The sequence below is a fragment of the Amblyomma maculatum genome, chromosome 1 (genome assembly GCF_055883805.1).
Source record: "Amblyomma maculatum isolate TAMU_Amacu chromosome 1, ASM5588380v1, whole genome shotgun sequence".
Taxonomy (NCBI): domain Eukaryota; kingdom Metazoa; phylum Arthropoda; class Arachnida; order Ixodida; family Ixodidae; genus Amblyomma; species Amblyomma maculatum.
In genome coordinates, this window is record NC_139344.1 from 272,694,875 (window position 1) to 272,714,713 (window position 19,839).

At 43.8% G+C, this 19,839-nt stretch overlaps 1 protein-coding gene across 2 annotated transcripts; it reads right to left on the minus strand.

Annotated features, from left to right (window-relative positions):
• Positions 1 to 320: 320 nt before the first annotated feature.
• Positions 321 to 19,839, minus strand: Scsalpha1 (Succinyl-coenzyme A synthetase alpha subunit 1). 2 transcript variants are annotated; one of them, XM_084591275.1, is made up of 8 exons: positions 19,686 to 19,839; positions 18,457 to 18,557; positions 16,502 to 16,618; positions 14,315 to 14,527; positions 12,792 to 13,011; positions 10,060 to 10,133; positions 7,726 to 7,914; positions 321 to 461 (listed from the first exon to the last, which is right to left on the minus strand). In XM_084591275.1, exons 1-8 carry the CDS (start codon positions 19,720 to 19,722, stop codon positions 435 to 437), a joined length of 978 nt encoding a protein of 325 aa, XP_084447401.1. In that variant the 5' UTR covers positions 19,723 to 19,839; the 3' UTR covers positions 321 to 434. The 2 variants fall into 2 exon arrangements, with proteins under 2 accessions (XP_084447401.1, XP_084447400.1); XM_084591274.1 differs by lacking the exon at positions 19,686 to 19,839 and adding an exon at positions 19,535 to 19,677.

Consider the following 19,839-nt stretch of genomic DNA (forward strand, 5'->3'; position numbering starts at 1 on the left):
CCTCAGGATCAGCAGTCGAGTGCCACAACCACTGAGCCACTGCGGTTGGACGAATCCGCATTGGGACATCTTGTTTACAAGTCCAATTGTGGCAAACTTCGGTATTAAAACCACCAAAGGTTATGTCTGCCTAGAAGGCTGGCTCATGGTGCTGCCAATTAGAAAGCAGCAATATTGGAGCAGTTTGGCATAATTTTTAAATTTTTATCGGGATGGCGCAGACTAACTAACCAGTTTGCTGCAAGGGTGGCATCACTGCATTATGATCTGAGTAACAAAGAGTTAAAGTTAAATGTGAAAGACAGCTGTGCACCCTTAAGTATCCATGGAACAAGCCTTTATTATTTCGCACAGCAGAAACAATGGCACAGCCCACCTGTACAGTAAAATGTTAACACCAGTGCTAGCTACATCTATGTACTTTTCATTGCTTACTACGCCAGACCACGCTTCTGCATCTCCTGCAAAAGAGCAAAATCATACAATGGTATTAGTAAACAAACTTACCAAAATGAGCTGTGGTAAGCACTAAACATTACTGCGTACAAATCAGCTGAAGCATAGAAAGATGCCTTTAGCATACTATGGCATAATCTGTACAGAACAATTGTGAATAGTGTGGCGCATACAAGTGCTGCTGTTCAAATATTTCTTGTTGTCACGCTTGAATCATGGTGGCAGCAAAACGATGCTAGCCATCCATGACACAATCAGAGACAACTAAAATGCTTTTGTTATCACTCAGGCACAAGCATAACGACAAGAAATTCGAACAGTAGAGCACATAGAACAGCGCTGTTTGCATTTCTTTTTTACCACAACAATATATAAGCATTTTTTCCGCACATTCCTCCTCATTTAGAGCTGATAGCCTTTCGCAAAACTAGCATAATCAGAGATAATAGGGAAAGGCATTTGTCCTACTGTGGGTTAAACTTTGTTGATGACAACCATAGTCTTTCCACAATAAATGATCACATTTCCCTAATAAATACCAGAGTTAAGGTAAGCACAGCTTCTTAATACTGCTTTCAAACCCCATAACACCATAACATATTTAAAACTCGGGAATTATTATTACCACAGCAGGCTCAAATGCAGACGAGGCTGCATCATAAGGCCGATTACAAGTACCCACATACACTGCACGTAGGTCTAGTACAATAAACCACAAACATAACAACATGATACAGTTGACGACTGAAAACTCAGACACGTGATTTTCGGACATGCTTGATTATTTGTGCTTTTTCAAGACACTGCGACATGCTCCATAGAACTAATGTATATGACCTCCTAAAATTTCGGACCCATCGCAACTGACAGTTTCATTTTTCAGACTTCATTTGCATTCGCCATGGCACCACTGCCAATAACATGTATTCTGGAATGTTAAGCTTTAAAGGGGTCAAAAATGTTATTTTATTTATTTAGAATATACAGCAGCCCGAGGGCCAAGCAGAGAGGACATATATAAGGACAACCAAGGACATAATGACCAGCACCTCATAACCGAAGCAAATAACACAGCTTAAAAAGAATCTGACATACGCAGGAGAACGTGAGAACAATAGAGGGTAAGGGGATTGCTCTGAAACATCATCGTCCTAGAATAAAAGGTAATTATATATAGGAGATTACATAAAGCAAATTTTAAGCTAGAAACATGTGGCCCCGTACACAGTGGGACGCAGTAGCTGCGCATATGGCCCCGCCGCATTTCGAGGATGCTTCACTGCATGGCAGAAGCAGACTATGGGGAGAAGCATTTTTATAACATGGTGGTTCAGCGAACTCGCAATGGCAGGTTCGTTTTCGCGTCTAGACTTAATCTAAGCCAGAGCTAACGGCAGTATAGCCACTGAATGCCGGTTGCTGCCCGCTGTCTGTGTAAATACTGCATGGTGAGACCGTCAAGCATCAGACTGGTCTAATGGCCCCTTTCTCCACCATAATGGAAATCATAAGTTTATGTAAAAAGATGTTTTTCTACAAAATTTGATGTTTCGGACTGCCCGAATTTTTGCACGTCATCGCAGACCCTAGAGAGTCCGAAAAACGGTCACCGACTGTAACTAGTAGCACCCAATCTTCTAGGTGCTTTAATGCTGAACCCAAGGATGTCGGATTAGATTTTGAACGCTTTTTGATGGAGGCGAAAAGCAAGGCGCCCATGTAATGTGCGAAGTAAGTGCATGTTAAGGAATTCCAGGTGGCTGAAATTACCGGAGCTCTCCACTACAGCGTCTGTCATAGCCCGAGTCGCTTAGAGACATCTAACCTTATAGTAGACGAAATCATCTTGATTGGAAAAAGAAATTCGATATTTTGATGTTGTAAAATGAATAACGTTAATTTGCATGCTTTCAATAAATGTTCTTGCACTAGTGCCTGGAATGCAAAGGGAATCCACTGAAACAGAATTATCAGCACTAAAAGAAAAAAAAAAAATGTTGCACATTCAATCTCTGGCTAAGAGGTTGTGCACTCAAGGCAATATGCAGTGTTCCGAGAACTGCAACCCCAGCTTCACCATCACTAGCACAAACCATTGACGAGGACTCACGAAAAATGCCTTCCTTCATAGCTGAGTGCCACCACAGACAGCGAGATAAAACACATTTTTAAGAGTGGTAGCATGACAAGCTTTTATGCTACATTTTGCAAGCCATCTGCAGCACTACGAAAAGGTAAGGGCGACCTGGGTGAATCAGGATGGCACACTACATGGTTGTGCTCCTATATGTATGTAGACCATGCTGTAACGGTATGGTAGGCAACACAACTGTGCTGTTTCATCTCGATTCACCCAGGTCATCCTTACCTTTCATAGTGCTGTGAACAGCTCGTGAAATACCGTATTTACTCTCATATAACCCGCCCCTGCATAAAACTCGCACCGCTAACTTTGAACTCCATGAAAAAAAAAAAATTGTCCCCGCGTATAACCTGCACGTTTATCAGAAAAGAAGAAAAAAAAAAAAAAAAAAAAAAAAAAGAGCACTACAAAGATACAACTGCACATTCGGCGATCATTTCATTTTCAGAACATTTATTCAAACGACTTCCACGTCACTAGTTATCAGATTCTCAACCGTCGCCACTCTCACTGCCACCATCCAAGGCTTCATTGCTACTCTCAAAAACGTAGTCGTCCTCGGAACCATCTAAGCTGTTACTGATGGCACATTTTTTTGAGGCTCTTACGCACCAATTCGGCCAGTACCACTTTCCATGCGTCCACGATCCACTGGCAGAGCAGCGGAATATCGGGCTTCGCACGCGTCCCGTTGGCGTGAGGGCGTAAAGGCCGTCGGCCATCCACTGGGCATATAGCAGCTTCATGTGTGTGCCTTGAATGGCTTGTTCAGGCACACACCGGGTAGCTGTAGCATAGACGTCATGCCGCCAGGTTTCACAACGAGGTCAGTGCTGGTCTCAGCGAGGCAAGCCTTCACCACATCAGTGCAGTGGCCTCGCAAGAATTCCAGCACGAGCAGCAACCGGCATGCCAACAAGGCACCTCGGATCCAGTCACCGACTAGGCCACTGTTCATCCAGAAATTTTCTTCCGCACACACAACAATTCCTGGGGGCAGTGGTGTGCTAGGTATCTAGCGTTTGAATATTACATACAGGTGCAGTTTTGTTCCGTCAGCTAAAGCACATAACATCGCTGTGCAGCACAGCTTGGCATTTCCGCTGGTCAGCACGCTGACTGATTTGGAACCCTCTTTTTCCATAGTAATGACCACCGGCATCTCAAAGTACACTGGGGTCTGATCGGCATTTCCCATCTGAGACAGCAAATAGCTGTAGAAGAACGGCTGATTGGGCGAGTTGGTGAACCATGATGGACAGTAATATACGTGCGCAAAAAGACGAGACAAAGAGGAGAAGTGGACAACGACGGTGCCGTCACAATCTACGCCGTCGTTGTCCACTTCTCCTTTTTGTATCGTCTTTTTGCGCACATATATTACTGTCCATCAAATAGCTGTGCTCCTTCCGAAGTCCGATGACATATCGTTGAAAGCTCAACAATTTTTGCTCATACGCATCAGGAAACTGCTGACACATTGTTGTCTGCCATCGCATTGAAAATCCATGTTGTGTCATAAAGCGCAATTCATCCACGGCTTGCACAAAACTTGCGTGGAATGTTCATTTCCCAAGCCAGCTTCATGGCTTCCATTTCAGCCATCTCTGTCGAAACAGCATGGCCACGACTCCCCTGCTCCTCAATGAAATTGGCAAGCTGCGTCTTGAGGTGGGGGCACAAGCCAGTCTTCAGACCACGAAATGCTCGCCTGTCCCAGTTCATCGTTTCAAGGCACTTTTTTTTCCTCCAGTCGCGAATTCACCACTCGTCGACGTCATGTTATTTTGCTGCAGCTCTGTTGCCGATTTCTTTGGCAGTCTGCGTCTTGAGATGGGGGCACAAGCCAGTCTTCAGACCACGAAACGCTCGCCTGTCCCAGTTCGCTGTTTCAAGACACTTTTTTTTTCCTCCAGTCGCGAATTCACCACTCGTCGACGTCATGTTATTTTGCTGCAGCTCTGTTGCCGATTTCTTTGGCAGTGGCTATAATCTTTAGCTTCTCTTTTGCTGTGAAAGACTGCCGCCGAGTCGCATTCACGGTGCCAAAACACACAGTGCAAATTGGGTTGTCTGGGTGTTGAAACAGCACCTGACGAAAGGCCCGAAAAAGGCTGGCTAATCAAAGCGTGACTAATGGCGTGGAGAAAAAAATAGACTATGCTATGGATGTGGATTTGGCTATGCCTTTTGTTGGCTCCTTATTGGCTTGACAAGTGTCAATGACGATGGGGATAGTGGACTATACGGGAAGCCCGCGCATTGCCGTAAAGCAAGCCGACCCCCCCCCCCCCCCCCCCCTCAGATACATAAGAAATTCGCAGATAGCCTGCATCCCTACTTTTTAAATGCATTTTTTCAAATGTTGGTGCAGGTTATACATGAGTAGATACGGTAAGTATAGTTACCTTGCATTACGGTGCCAGTGCCACATTTGCTCAAATACCGGATTTACTCGCATAATCCTCGCACTTTTTTTCGCAGAAAATCGGTGCGAAGTTAGGGGGTGCGATAATTACGCGGGGAAAATTTTTGAACAATGCTTTGGAGTGTTGAAAGCAAATGTAAATAGGCTGTGAACCGGGGTTCTCAAGCCAGCTATTGTAAATTTAACCAAAACTTCAATTGCAAGCAGGACTTACGTTTGTAATAAAACCACAGAGACGACAAACACTAGCTGCAGAAACACTTTATTTGCGAAGGCTGGCCGCCCGCAACATCACCATCACTCAGAGTCCACGTCGACATTGCCATCGCTATCGCTGGTCGCTGCTTCGTCGGCTTCCTCAGCTTCACCCTCTTCATCTTCGTCCCACACCAAGTGGTCTTCTGTCGCGTCCAGGGCGTTGGAAATGCCAGTTTTCTTGAAACTCTTCACGACCACGTCAGCGCCAATCATGCTCCATGCATCTGCTACCCAGTTGCACAGCAGCTCCACAGATGGCCTCTTTATCTTGCCACCCGGCGTAAGAGCGTGTTGGCCTTCGGCCATCCATTCTGCATACAGCCTCCGAACGTTATCTTTGAACGGCTTGTTCAAAGACACGTCCAGAGGCTGCAGCATCGATGTGAGGCCACCTGGTATTACTGCGATGTCCGTACGTAATTCCGTCAACTTCGCGCGAACAGAGTCCATGAGGTGACCGCGGAAGCTATCAAGAACGAGAAGCGACGGACAAAGAAGTGCTCCCGGTCGCCGTGCCCACACCGTCTTCAACCAGTCGATCATCAATTCTGCCGTCATCCAACCTTTCTCTTGCACCCGCACGTGTATTCCGGAGGGCAGCTTTCCTTTTGGCAGGGTTTTCCGCTTAAAAATCACATATGGTGGCAGCTTCCGCCCGTCCGCAGTCACGCCTAGCATGACCGTGCATCGTTGTTTTTCGGCACCAGTCGTCCTTATGTGCACAGACCGCGCACCTGTCTGCTCCACTGTAGTGCTGCTCGGCATATCAAAATTGAGGGGCGTTTGGTCCGCGTTTCCGATCTGGGAGAGCAAGAAGTTTCTTTCCTGCCGAATTCGTATCACGAAGCGATGGAAGTCCACAATCTTGTCTTCATAGGCTGCAGGTAGCCGCTGGCAAAGCGTCGTCCGCCTCCTGAGCGAAAGTCCATTGCGCCGCATGAACCGCGTGGCCCACCCGTTACTTGCCTGGAAATCTTGCGCCGAGATGCCTTCTTTCCTTGCAATTACGCGCGCCTGGTTCCGCATCAGCTCTATTGACACGGCGCAACCATCCGCCCGTAGAGCCTTAATGTAGTCCAGGAGTGCAGTTTCAACCCCAGGAAACTTTCCCGTCTTCGGACCACGGAAGGCACGCCGAGTCTTGCTGGTTGCCTTGAGCTTGTCGTGCTGCCGTTTCCAGTAGCGGACACAAAACTCGTTGACTCCGAAGTGTCTGCTGGCAGTGCGGTTGCCGTGCTCCAAAGCGTACTCGACAGCTTTTAGCTTAAAGGCAGCGGTGTAGCTTGCGTATCGCCCCATGGCGAAGTGGCACAGAGAGCACGGTGACAAAAGTAGCACGCACTGAGCGAGGCCTACGAAAGTCTTCGCAAAATGGCAGAACTATGCGCGGAACTCGAGAGAACGTGCGGCGGTACCAGCGGAACAAAACTGACGAAACACCTTGACGTTTCCTTCTCGAGGCGCTCGGAGTGGTCGGAGCTGGTGATGATGATCGTCGGTTGGGTCGGGTAGCGCCTCCTGGTAGCGCACGCACCTAACGGGGCCAGCTAGTTTCAGTAGCACTAGAAAGATGGCGCTCGCTACGCGTAGTCGACTGCCGCGGTGCAACATGTCGACTCTCGCGGCAGTGATGTTGGGGGTGCGATGATTATGCGAGGAAAAAAAAAATTCCAATTTTCGATAGGCAATGTGGGGGGTGCGAGCATTATGCGAGTGCGAGCATTATGCGAGTAAATACGGTAGTGATACCTTATACTACATGAAAAGCAAAACCTTAGTAAAGTTTCCCAAAAGAATGGCTGCATCACCAGCAACACTGAGACTACATGCTTTCAGCAGTCACTTGAGGTACAGAAACACACTAGTGGTTGCAAGCCAATGGACAGAGATGAAAACATGAAACTACAGCTTAACCGAAAAATGCACACACACCAGGAAGAGAACAGGACACGAGGAAGTAGTGGACTAGCCTGCCACGTGCGCTGGGAGAGTTATTGGCCCTGCCGTAGCTTCGACGAGGACCCAACGTAAATGGTTACAAGAGCGGTCCCCGGCATAGGAGTCTGCCCTTTGTGTGGGACTTAGCTCCTGGGAAGGATCTCGGCCTGGGCAATTCCATGCAAGCCCAAAAGATACTCTTTGGAAAGCTATAATTCTTCGGCCTCATGTCCTGTTCTCTTCCTTGTGTGTGTTTTTCCGTTAGGCTTTAGCTTCACCTTTGACATGAACCAACTAGGTCAGATCCAGATTGTCCTGAGGTACAAACTTTAGCAAACTGGAAAGATAGAAGACAATTTTTCTTTTCTTCAATGAAACATTCACTCCAGATCACACTCACTCTTATTGGGGAGCTCACTGTGGCTTACAGACCAATAGTTTGCCTCAATGTGTGCACCTACCAGTAGGTGATGTACTGAACAAGGCAAAAGAGCATGCACACCTGCAGCATAGCGGCCCCCATCTGGGCAGGTGACTTTGTGACAGTGACACCAGCTGCCTTCAGGGCCTCTATCTTCTCCTTCGCACCTCCTTTGCCACCAGCTATGATGGCACCAGCATGACCCATTCGCCGGCCTGGCGGTGCTGTTAGACCCGCAATGAAGGACACCACAGGCTTGGCATTCGTGCCCTGCAAACAAGGGTTCGGTGCATGAAAAAACAACACCACATAACAATGCTACCTGTAAAAAGCACAGTTACAACTTCACAGCTGCCCACACCTAAAAAGGAGCCAGCTGGCAAGTGCCACATGAGAATGCTATGTGAACCAATGTGAACACACAGGCAGCAGGAAGTAGTGCATCAAGGCTACACCACAAGACAGATCTGATACATGCCTGCGTTATCAAGTCTGCATGTATCAGATATGATAATGAATTCCTGACAGTCAAGACCTCAATGTAAGCATAACCCCCAAAGAACACTGCAGAACCAATTCAGGAACCCCTGATACTGCCAAGATACTGCAGAGGTTTCGTCCTGATTAATGCATTTAAGTTTTCTGACAGTCTTTGGTCGAAGTGCCATGTGAACTACTCCTGCAACCCATGACATCAAAGCTTCAAAGTTCATGCACGTTCCAGGCACAGTCACCTACTCGTATTTATTCCTACCAAGGCTGTCACGAGTGGAACAACCTGCCTGCATCATTAGTTGCTAATCACAAACGCAGATTATTTTCGCAAAGCACTAACAAATACATTACAAAGCAACTTTATCCTTATATAAAAGGTGTTTTTTGCTACTGTAATTTTATCTATTTTGTTCCGTTGCCACTGTACTCATTTGTCTATTTGTTCCTATGCAGTTATGATTTTCATCTTGTCTGCACTTTATATATATATAATCATATATAGAAGCCCCTACCCTCTATAATGCTTCCTGTAAGCCCTGAGGTTACAAACAAACAAACAAACAAACAAACAAACAAACAAACAAACAAACAAATAAATAAATAAATAAATAAATAAATAAATAAATAAATAAATAAATAAATAAATAAATAAATAAATAAATGTGCAGTGATGCTGCTATGAGCAGTGACTTCCCTGTGGCCTGCCTATGCCTACCACAGCTCTTGTCAGAACTTCACAACTCTTGCCACAAAATAGTGTCTGTACGCAGAGGCACCACTGACAAATTGTGTTTTTGCGAGATATGTCAAAAGGCACAAGAGAAAGCAGCAAGCTTCCGTAGGTTTCTTGCAGACAAAGGCCACTGTAAGCAATAGATTTCTGCAGTAAAGCTTTAAGTAACGGGTTGCCACACGAAAGAGGCATTTGCATCCATAACAAATTGCCAAGTGGCAATCCCATTGCACCCAGTTTAAACTACTGCTTGAATGGCTGAGCCCGATTCACAAGATCCAACAGACACAGCTAAGTGAAGCAGTACAAGATATGCTTGAGGAATCGTACAGGTTCCTTGAGGTTCATCAGCAAAAACCTGCATACAGAATCCTGCTGCATTAGGCTACCAGAGAGTGCGGTTACTGAGACTGACATTGAATTATAAGAACAGCTACCATAAATTGCTATGCACCATGGCTATCTTACTAGCGAGCACCAAACCAACAATATCACATATGCTCCGCATGCACCCTTCATTCTTTTTAAAACACTCCGAAGCCCCCAACACAATGCCAATCCAGAGCCACTTCCCTACTGCAAGTCCGCTAGCGACTGCAGTGACATCTCATTCATATGCAAACATGAAGGAAGTTTATGAGCTATAATGTTGTTGCGATGTGCCAAGATGCCAGAAGACGACAAGAATGTTTTTGGGCGCTGTGTCGAATGGCAAAGCTGATGTGTTGGTGTGCACTGGTGTTCCGAAGGTGTTCTTAACTTTGAAGTGAGACTCCTGCTACTCAGGGACGCCCTGTAACAATTTGGTGGAGGTGCGGGGTACAGGACGGTGGAACGGCGAGGTCGCATCAGGTCCGGCAGGCTGGGGAAGAGCCAAGCTATGCGTCCCAGGTATCCACTGTCGACAGCGGAAGAAGAGGTGCTGCGCCGAAGCTCCAGGCCAGGAAGAGGAAGAATGAACTAGCGAGCACCTTTAACCAAACTGTTACGGGGTGGGATGCAAGAATCCAACTACTGGTAAGAAAAGCGTCAGCATCTCGTATGAAATTCACCCTAGCTATTTCACTGCATGCGAAAAGCAGACCATTCAAAGTAGTTCTCGATAGGATGCTTAAAACTTCCAAATGAAAACAGCAAAAAAACAGCCAGAAACAAGTTCCCAGCATCTGGCAGAAATCTCTACTCACCAAGTTGTGCTTTTCAAGGAATTCAGCGGCACTTTCCTCTGCATTCCCACCAATTTCTCCAATAAGTATAATACCTACAAGTTGAAGGACAAAAGAAACAAATGACTCTTCAATGGTGAACGTTATTTCAATGGCATAGCAGCTATGCAAACAATCACGCACCACAAAAAGCAAAGTAATGGCAAGGTGTTTGATAGTATAAGGCGTTATCAAGCCCCACGGTCCTCCAAATGGAACTAAGTGCATAGCAAAAATTTGCAAGCCATGTACTCCTGTTGACCATGAGCTCACATTAAAGTTTTAGTGATGACAATTGTTTTTCACGAAAGGCAACATGCAATACCAACTGTTGTAGCCCCAGAACTGTTTAACATGAACAAAGCTTTACAGTCAGATCTGAGAAAAGGAGGCAGGAAAATGCCAAACATTTATGCTGGTGCATCCAACGGCACTGACAGGAAGAACTGAAAATAAAGCATGAAAAATTTAAATGTTAACAAGTCTGATTTGAACAACTTCCTTGTTACCAATATTGCTGCGTGTAATCTGTTTTTCACAAAAACAACTCTCTGAAAGTAAGGGGGTTGACCTATATGCAGAGCTGATCTATCTGCAAGGTCAGTAAAGCTCTGTCCATTCTACGTGTGTATGCGTGCATGAGTGCATGCGTATAGCAATATAGAGTCATTGCAAACCCTGCACTGTAAACAAAACATCAATTATGTCAATACCCCCACTCTTAGAAAACATAAACCGTGAGCCTCCCATTTACAATAAATACCCTCCCAAATGCAGTGACAAAAAAAAAAAAAAGGGGGGGGGGGGGGGGGGGGAGAGAAGAAGAAGAACTGTTTTGTTCACTCATCCTCCTGAAGTTTTGTGACCCTAATGGCAAATGACAGTCATGCAGAAGAAGAACGATCATGGTAACAGAAATATTTTATTGTTTGCACGAGTGCAAGCGCATGCCATTTCAACATGCGGCTGCAAGCAGTGGATTTTGTTTGCAGACAGGAAAAGATTGTTTTATGAGTCCTAAGAGCAAGGTCACACCCTGTGGTTAAAGCTGAGTGCGTCTTTTGTCATGCCACGACAGATGCAGAAAAAAATAATCACAATTCCAAGCTTTCATTAAAAATTGTTTTTTTTTGATGCCCGAGACACTGCCCACACAACTATTTCGATGAACTTCAGGTGACGTGGGGGTGGGCAATAACTCTGGATATATATTATATATACGAGGGTAATCCCAAAAGTAAGGTCTCCAATGGGCTGAGGCCACAGGGAAATTATTTGCGTGGCTGCACGCTATACTGCTGTGTTCATTGTTCCCCGTCTTCCAAACAAGCCATGATTCAACACGAAAGGGACTGTCAGTCTTGTTATGGCAGCCATATGCAATGAGTTCCTGTTTGTCGCTACCGCCATGTGCGAAGTTCGCGCAGATGCTTGATTTTGGAACGCAAAACTCGTTCAACCAATCGAAATTCATCCCCAGTTGACAGAAGTGTACGGAGAGTCGTGCATAGATGTTAAAAACATCCGCAAGTGGTGTAGGAAGTTCGCAGCTGGTCGCACTGAAATTCATGACGAAGAGGCGGAAGACCGTCAATTACTTATGAGACGGTAGCAAAGGTCGAAGAAATGGTGCCGCAAGATCGGAGAATCACACTCGACTATGCATTTTGGTTCCTGGCGTTTCTAGAAGCACTACTCATATGATTTTGACAGCAAAGTTGAAATGTTTGAAGGTGTGCGCAAGATGGGTACAGCGAATGCTGACAAACGAGTATCGACGACAACGCGTTGACTCCTCCCGCGAATTTCATCGGCGTTATGGAGATGAAAAGGAGACCTTTATGGATTCCATTGGTACAGGCGACGAAACCTGAGCATTCCACTTTACACCTGAGACCAATCAAGAATCACGTGAGTGGAAAAGAACATCTCGCTGTAAGGCGCTCCAGCGTTGATGACGAAGTGAAAGTGCTGTTAAACGCTTCCTCAGCGGCATGGCGGCGAGCTGGTATGACATAACCATACAAAAACTGCCCCAGCGTCTGCAAAAATGCACAGAATACAAGGGCGATTATGTGGAAAAGTAGAAGAATGGTCTGCCTTTTAAGTGATTTGTAAATTGCCTAAAATAAATATTTGTTTGGATTTCTAACAGAATGGGAGACCTTAATTTTGGGATGACCCTCGTGTATGTGTGTATATATATATATAAGAAGATTAATTCACGTGTAACTCAGTGCTTTTATGACAATTCAAATTCTACATATTTGCTCTGCTCACTCATTATAGCAGTCACATGACAAGTGGTAGACAGCGCAAGAGCAAATTTCGAATAACTTTCGAAGCCCGCATTTTTCTGGAATATATGGAATATATGGAAATATGGAAGGCAGGACTGGACACCAAATCCTTACCTCCATCGCTTTCAACTGACCTTATGACTGCATCATTACGTTTCTTGCTTTGAGCTGTGCATGCTGCGATGCTATTTCATGGCAAGGGCAGATGTATGTGCCAACTTTTATATGGACAGAACTTTTCTCCTGGTCAGCGAGTGATGCGCACTGCGGGTCAACTTATACAAAGGCATGGTATATACCTCAGTGATATACCCTGAGGTCCGATATATTATAGCATATTTTTTCAAGTGAGTATTTTATCAATAAAACATCACAGAAAACTCTGTCTGAAGGTATTGCTACACTGTCACTGACCCTTTGTGTCCGGGTCATTCAAGAAGATGTCGATGCAGTCAATAAAATTGGTCCCGTTAAAAGGGTCTCCGCCGATTCCCACGCACAGCGACTGGCCCAGGCCCACTTGTGTCGTCTGGTGCACAGCCTCATAGGTCAGGGTGCCCGACCGTGAAACGATGCCGATCTTGCCCTTTTGGTGAATGTGTCCAGGCATGATGCCGATTTTGCACTCCTCAGGCTGAAACATGCCAAACATTAACCACACCACACACAGGGCATGTCTTGCTTACAACCCTGGGCCAACAATTCAAAACCAGGCGACTTCAACAGAATAAGAGGAGCATTATGCAAGCAGTTAATTCCTCCCTTACTATGCCACTAGGCAGTGATCGCCGGAGGTCGATGGATTCAAAGTTCATATTTAGCACCACCAGAACTGTTATGGTTTTGCTGTGTCATCTAGTTTGTAGTTCAGGATTTATAGTCTTATTTTCCGCACAGTCAGTATTTTTTCTGTTGGCAATTTCTGATATGCCTTTGACGTTGAAGTTGTGGTGTGGAATGCACCTAGCGACAACCACCAAAACTACGCTCACTTGCAGAAAACCTGTTGCATGCGATTGTGCTCATTTTGGAGAGCATCTTTATTGATGCATCCAGCAGCAGTGACTCTTTCATAATCATATAAAGAGATTATCACAAGCGTTAGGGCAGCGATTTTTCCCAGCATTAACAAAACCTATTTGCCAAAACTGATTGACTGAAAATACTGCTACAAAGCTTTAGTTAGGTCAAAAAATGGTTCTTGTCAAATTTGTTGCCCTGAGTGTATATTTTATATAAAATCAACCTTTTAATTGGACAACAAAAGAAAAAATTTCCAGCTCAGAAAGCATTTGAGCAGTGACTTTCAAAACCTTTAGTGGCAAAGTTTTAGAAGATTTCAAATAATTTGAAAGCTCCAGATATTAAGTTAACTTTTCTTCAAGTTATTGTCTTGCAAATCCAAAGCTTTTATTTCTGTCTAACCTTTTTTTGGCGATGTCTGCCCTGGTATTCACACAGAGTATTTGTGGTTGGTTTGGTTTGTGGGGTTTAACGCCCTGATGTGACTCAGGCTATGAGGCGCCACACTGAATATTTGTACTGATATAAATGCTTTTAGAAAGTGCAATCTGTTACCACCATTTCAGTGCATTTTACACATTTTTACCTGCCGTATATTTTGCAACAAAAACGTCTGAGACCTATAACATTTTTCCCATAGTAACAAAAAAGTTAAGCAGACAGTTGCAAGAAAAATATCATTCACAAGTTTTGCATTCTGTAACATCTCAGACCAAATGACAAATGCAAACAACACTACCACAAAAACCTTATGACACCCCACAATTTAACAGCACAACACTGAGCTGAAACGATTTTATGACAGCACACCCCAAACTAAACGCCCAGTGTACTAGGTTCTGGTAGCAGCTCCTCCATACAAGTCTTTAGTCACATAATGTCAGCGCTTGCAAAAAATTTGTAGCCGCACTCACCTTTATGATGCCAGGACAGTTTGGGCCAACAAGGCGCGTCTTGTTCTGCTTAACGAGCTGATTCTTAACGCGCACCATGTCTTGTTGTGGAATGCCCTCTGTGATGCAGACCACCAAGGGGATCTCGGCTTCCATGGCTTCCAAGATGGCCTTGGCAGCCCCAGGAGCAGGCACATAGATGACACTTGCATCTGCACCAGTCTGTGCCCTAGCCTGCATCATGCAGACCACAACCAATCCCCAACCGAGATCACATAAATGGCTAGTTACTGTATGCGACTCTTTCACCGCAAATGCTAGCCAAGTAGCAAAACACCAAACAGCTAAGCATGATGGCACAGAGAAAATTATGTTTATTTACATATCATAGTTTTGTCCACATGCCGGTTTTTGTCTGGCAACTAAAGCACTTAAATAACGACCAAAAGTAGTATGACAGTATGAATTAGAACCGCTAGTATCTGCTAGCTAAAGCACTTAAATAATGACCAAAAGTAGTATGACAGTCTAGGTCACGTGTGGCATAAAAAGACTGCAATATAATCGCCGACTTTTCACTTGTTGCGATTCCTCTTCATTAGGCAGGCTGGCTTTAGCGCTGTAGCGAATTCAAATGACAGAGGAGTGATTACACCGCTGTTTTTTTTCCCGTCCCTCATGTGGCTTAGACTTTGACGTCACAGCCATCACTCGGCTGTTGAAACTGAAACACGTGAGGAAAGGAACTCGTTTATAAATTATTCAGTGATCGTAGCTAGATATCACGTGGTGATCCATGTACAGTAATGTCCAAAAATTTGGTGTCTATAGTCCTTTAAAGGAGCACAGAAAATTTCAAGTTGCATATTTGATTTTTTGCAATGATGCATAAGAGATTATTATACATGGATTACCACATGCTATTTGTCTAGGAATGCTAAATAACTGATATATATCTATATAATCAAATTTCTCTTCTCACCAGTTCTGATTTCAGTTTCAACAGCAAAGCAATTGCTCTGGCTGAAGCTGCTCTTGTTGCCATAAAAATGATGATCATAATCACAAATTTGCTTTTAATGTTTTTCCTGAACTTGCATCAAATAGTTAGATGTGCTAGAGAAAACCAATGGGCTGCATTTTTGAAAATAATTTTGAGGCAGCTGTGGAATATTGAATACTGTAATATACTTTTATGAATATAGTCATAGAAATGGCCTAAGCTTTCAATGCATAGCAAAAGTTGCTTCTAGTTTGCCTTGTTCTCACAATAAGAAGTTAAGACTGCCACAGAAAAATAGTATGGTGCATTCCTAATAATAACCAGCAAAAAACAAGCCCGCCGAGGGAGACTCTGAAGATATATTGAATGTTATGGTGTACTTATACGCTGTATGAAAAAATTAAGCCCAGAAATCTTTCCCAGAATTTGATCAAAATTTCTAGGTGTATATTTGCCATAAAAGAAAGCTAAGTTTAGAAAACACTGAAAAGTCAAATTAAAACATCAAAATCAAAACTTACAACTTCTAGTCATAATGCATGAAACAGCGACATCAATTTGCACCACCAGATTTACCAGTAAACCTTTGTTTCATGGTACAAATTTATTTCAACATCAACTGCAGTGTTGAAGGTTCATGCATGAAATTTATTTATGATGCCCATGCTACAGCAAATAATCAGTTAAGTAGACAGGACTAAGATTGATGTTGGCACTTTGACAGAATGACTGTGAAGCCGGTTAAGTCAAAAAACGTGAGTGGTCAAGCTAAACTTGAGTGTTAACATACTTATAATGCAAATTACACAACAGTTCTCTCCAGCTGCAACTGCCAAATATGTGCTCAACAGAAAACAGAATTTGTTACAAAGCATGCCCTGTGCATAAATGAAGCAAAATATAAAAGAGGTGTGCTAGAGGGATAAGTAAAATGCACTCTAACTTTTTAAAAGCTTTTTCTTTCGAGTTATATTAAAAAACAAAACAAAAAGGAAACATAACTGTTATGAACACAATAAACATGCATCGTAATTACCAAAGCATCCCTATTGAAAGATTTCTTCTCTTTAATTTAAAGAGTCCTTGCTATTCAGTGCACACTTTTGCAGAATGTCCCTCACACATGAAATAAGCTACACAAGCAGTATCACAAATACAAGTTCTGCGTTCCTCTGAAACTGGAACAGAAGAGCCTCAACATTTACCTCTTTGACACTGTTGAAGACTGGGAGACCCAAATGAGTTTGGCCGCCTTTGCCAGGGGACACACCAGCGACAAGCCGAGTGCCATATTCTAGCGCCTGCTTGCTATGGAATGTACCCTGCAATAGTGAGGACAAGAGTCACACTGGAGAAGCTTTAGAAGCGCATGCGCTGGGACCTGCATCTCACTATGCATTTTTTCTTCTTCTCAACATACAATATGGTATGGTACTTGGGGGGTTTAGCTTCCCCAAGAAAAAATGGCTATGAGAGACTGTAGTGAAGGGCTCCAGTAATTCTGACAGCCAAGGATCTTTGACTGTGCATTGACATTGCACATAACACAAGCGCCTTGCGTTTAGCCTGCATTGAAACATGACTACCACAGCTAAGATCGAATTCGCATTCTTGTGCTCAGAAGTGCTGTCCTCTCGCCAGTAACCACAAGTTGCTCCAAATATTGACGACGCACGAGCACTCATCACCAAGTAAATAATGCCGAACTCACTATCCTGCTATATTACCAACAGCATAATTAACAAGCGACTGCAGTTAAGCTAGGTGGATCATTTCAGGTGCAGACAAAGCTCATGTAACTACACAATGAGGCTACTGAAGGAGCACAAGACACACTCCTGCACTCTCACCTTGCTTTGATTTGAAATCATGTGCTTCGTGAAAATTATTAGATGTCTACTGTTGCCTACCTCGCCTCAAGCACTTTTGAATGCAAATATCTCATACAGAGACAAGTCAACAATAAACACAAACATCAAATTATGTTATTATTTAGCATGCCTTCCTAATATCTTTGATTCATGGACTGGACAACCAATCTAAAGCAGTGTGCTGCAATGCAGAGCAAGCCTGCAATGATCTCACTCTCGGGGCAGCATATGAACACTACAATGCGAACTACAGTATGCACTGCTAGAAACAGCTTGGGCACAACCTGGAGTCCACTTATTTGCCATATTTGTAAAAAAGAAGAAAGAAAATGCATGCCTCAATGGACATACTGGTGAACAATTTAAACTTGAATGCAAATCACTTCTCCGGCTTATGGGTAGAGGCAAGTCTCAAAAATAGTTTTGATGCTTAATTGATAAAAGTAGCAATTTGGGCTCATTGGTTTTTTACGAAAAATCAAAGCAGTGCTAACGAAACAAGGATGGCAGAAGAAAGGCACGTCGAAGTCAGCGCGTGCATTTGCCTTTCTGCTGTCTTTATCGTTTATTGTGCTGTTTGGTTTTTAGTTTTGTGGTCTAAGTTGTGTTTTGCAGCATTCAACCCACAACTCTCTACAGAAACACTACTGACACATGCTATTTATTTAAACTGTGACAGCACAGCCACAGTAGAGAAGAGCCTTTTGCACACTTTTGAAAGCTCATCACCAGACAAAATGTGGCTGTATCCAGAGTGTTTTTCTAGTAATAAATACAGCACAAAACTGCAACATAAGTTGACCTCGCATGCTAAATAGTCTTTCCGAACAAAACATTGCGAGAACGAACAATAAAACTACAGAGGAGTGAACCTTGGGTGCATAACTATGCAGCAGCTGCAATAATCCAATGTTAACTTAATTCATAAAGGAAAAGCCAGTCACACTAGGCAATCTGTGCATGTTACCTGACTGGTGATAGCAATTTCAGCATAAGTGATGCTATTGGTAGTGTACTCACAATACACATACTCAGGGCACTTGCTGCCTCTCCCAAGTTATCAAAACTGCCTGACTGAAGCTGAGGAACTAGACATGCATGCTTTTTACAAACAAAGATGTGTGTGTAAATGCATGAGCATGCCCAGAAGAGAACAGATGCCAAAGCTACAGGAACACTTCCAGGCACTTTTGTATATTATATATATATATACACAAGCATGTTCCTGCTGTTACGTCATGAATTACTACACTAACACTAAAAATGAATGCCAGTCCGACCAAACTTACCTGTTTTCCAGTGAAGCCCTGACATATGACCTTGGTATCTTTATTAATTTTCAAGGCATTCCGTGTATTCGTGTAACAAGTTCGAACACCTAAGGGGAAAGCTGCATAAAAATAACACACAGTACAATCAATACTGCAGAAATTTCACAGTGCAAATACTGATCTTAAGTGGTAAAAGGACTCATGGACAAATTTTGAACCTACTTTTTATTGTTTAATTGTTCAGTATAACAACAGGATTTAATAGAAAACATGTCGCAAAGCGGCCTAACGAGCTAATGATATGAAGAAAGGCATGGCAATCTACAATCTGCTTCAAACTGAGCTTAAATTTTTATACAAGGCCGCAATGTGAACACCACAGAAGAAATGTCATGTATTATATAAAGGAAGGCCCTGCCTTTATGACACTATGACCCATTATTTACCTCCCCCCCATATATACTTGAGCTCATAATATGCCAAGTTTACCAAAACTAATACAGAAAACATTCGTAAATACGTCGAGCAGCGCAAGTTCAAACAGTGCGATTATCTTTTTGAAATCACTCATAGCAAGTAGGTTTTGATGCACGGAAAGAAACGCTAACACCCGGTTAAAACCGCAAGATATGTGCATTAAACACTAGAGTTCATGCAACTGAAGGTGAATACATGTGAAAGGTCACAATTTATCTTGAAGCGATAAACCTGGCGCTCTCTTTCGTTTTACAACCCAGTAGCACCCACTTCACTAAGAGGTCAAATGTATCATTACTTGACGAGTGCGATCGATGGGAACATCTAATGACCACATTGGGCCACCTCAACCACTCCTACAATAATGACGCAACGAGTAAAACTACCCGAGAGTGAAAAGCCGATAAAAGCAGCAAGTAACTTGAAACATCAGACACTCCAAAGAGCAACATTTGCCCTGAACGTCCGGTCGTCTTACTTCGGCTTGTCTTCGCCCATATTTTGTGTTCCTAAGCACGTGCTTTTCTGCACTGTTAATATGCTTGAAGGCAAAATTACTGACGCGCAAGCAGCTAGCAGCTACGTAATTACGGAAATCGGCGTGCACAGCTTTACGCACCACGAGTTGGGTACCCGTAATGTCCTATGCCTTGAAAAACTAGCGCTTGAACTCCAGGCAGCCAACACATCTGCAATACCCGGTGTGAACAAAAGACGGCTTGCCTCGCGAAGCACTAAGGAAGAAAAGAGAAATACGCATAATAACATACTTGCAGACGCCCTGGAGACAAACCTGCAGCATGCCATGACTACCTTCGTTGTCCCGGAGAGGTCTACCCATGGTGGCCAGATGCAAGGGCGGAGTGGCTGGACTGGCTGGACTACAGCCAAAGGAGAAAAGTACGGACGAAAGGCCGCCAAAGC

Bases quoted from the DNA above. Each gene is read 5' to 3' on its own strand.
- Scsalpha1 (XM_084591274.1), bottom strand. From the start codon at position 19,604: ATGTGTTGGCTGCCTGGAGTTCAAGCGCTAGTTTTTCAAGGCATAGGA. The intron at 18,558-19,534 runs GTGCGTAAAGCT...ATTTTTATGCAG, and splicing joins TTACGGGTACCCAACTCGTG to CTTTCCCCTTAGGTGTTCGA. The intron at 10,134-12,791 runs GTCAGTGACAGT...TTCAACTTGTAG, and splicing joins GAATGACCCGGACACAAAGG to GTATTATACTTATTGGAGAA.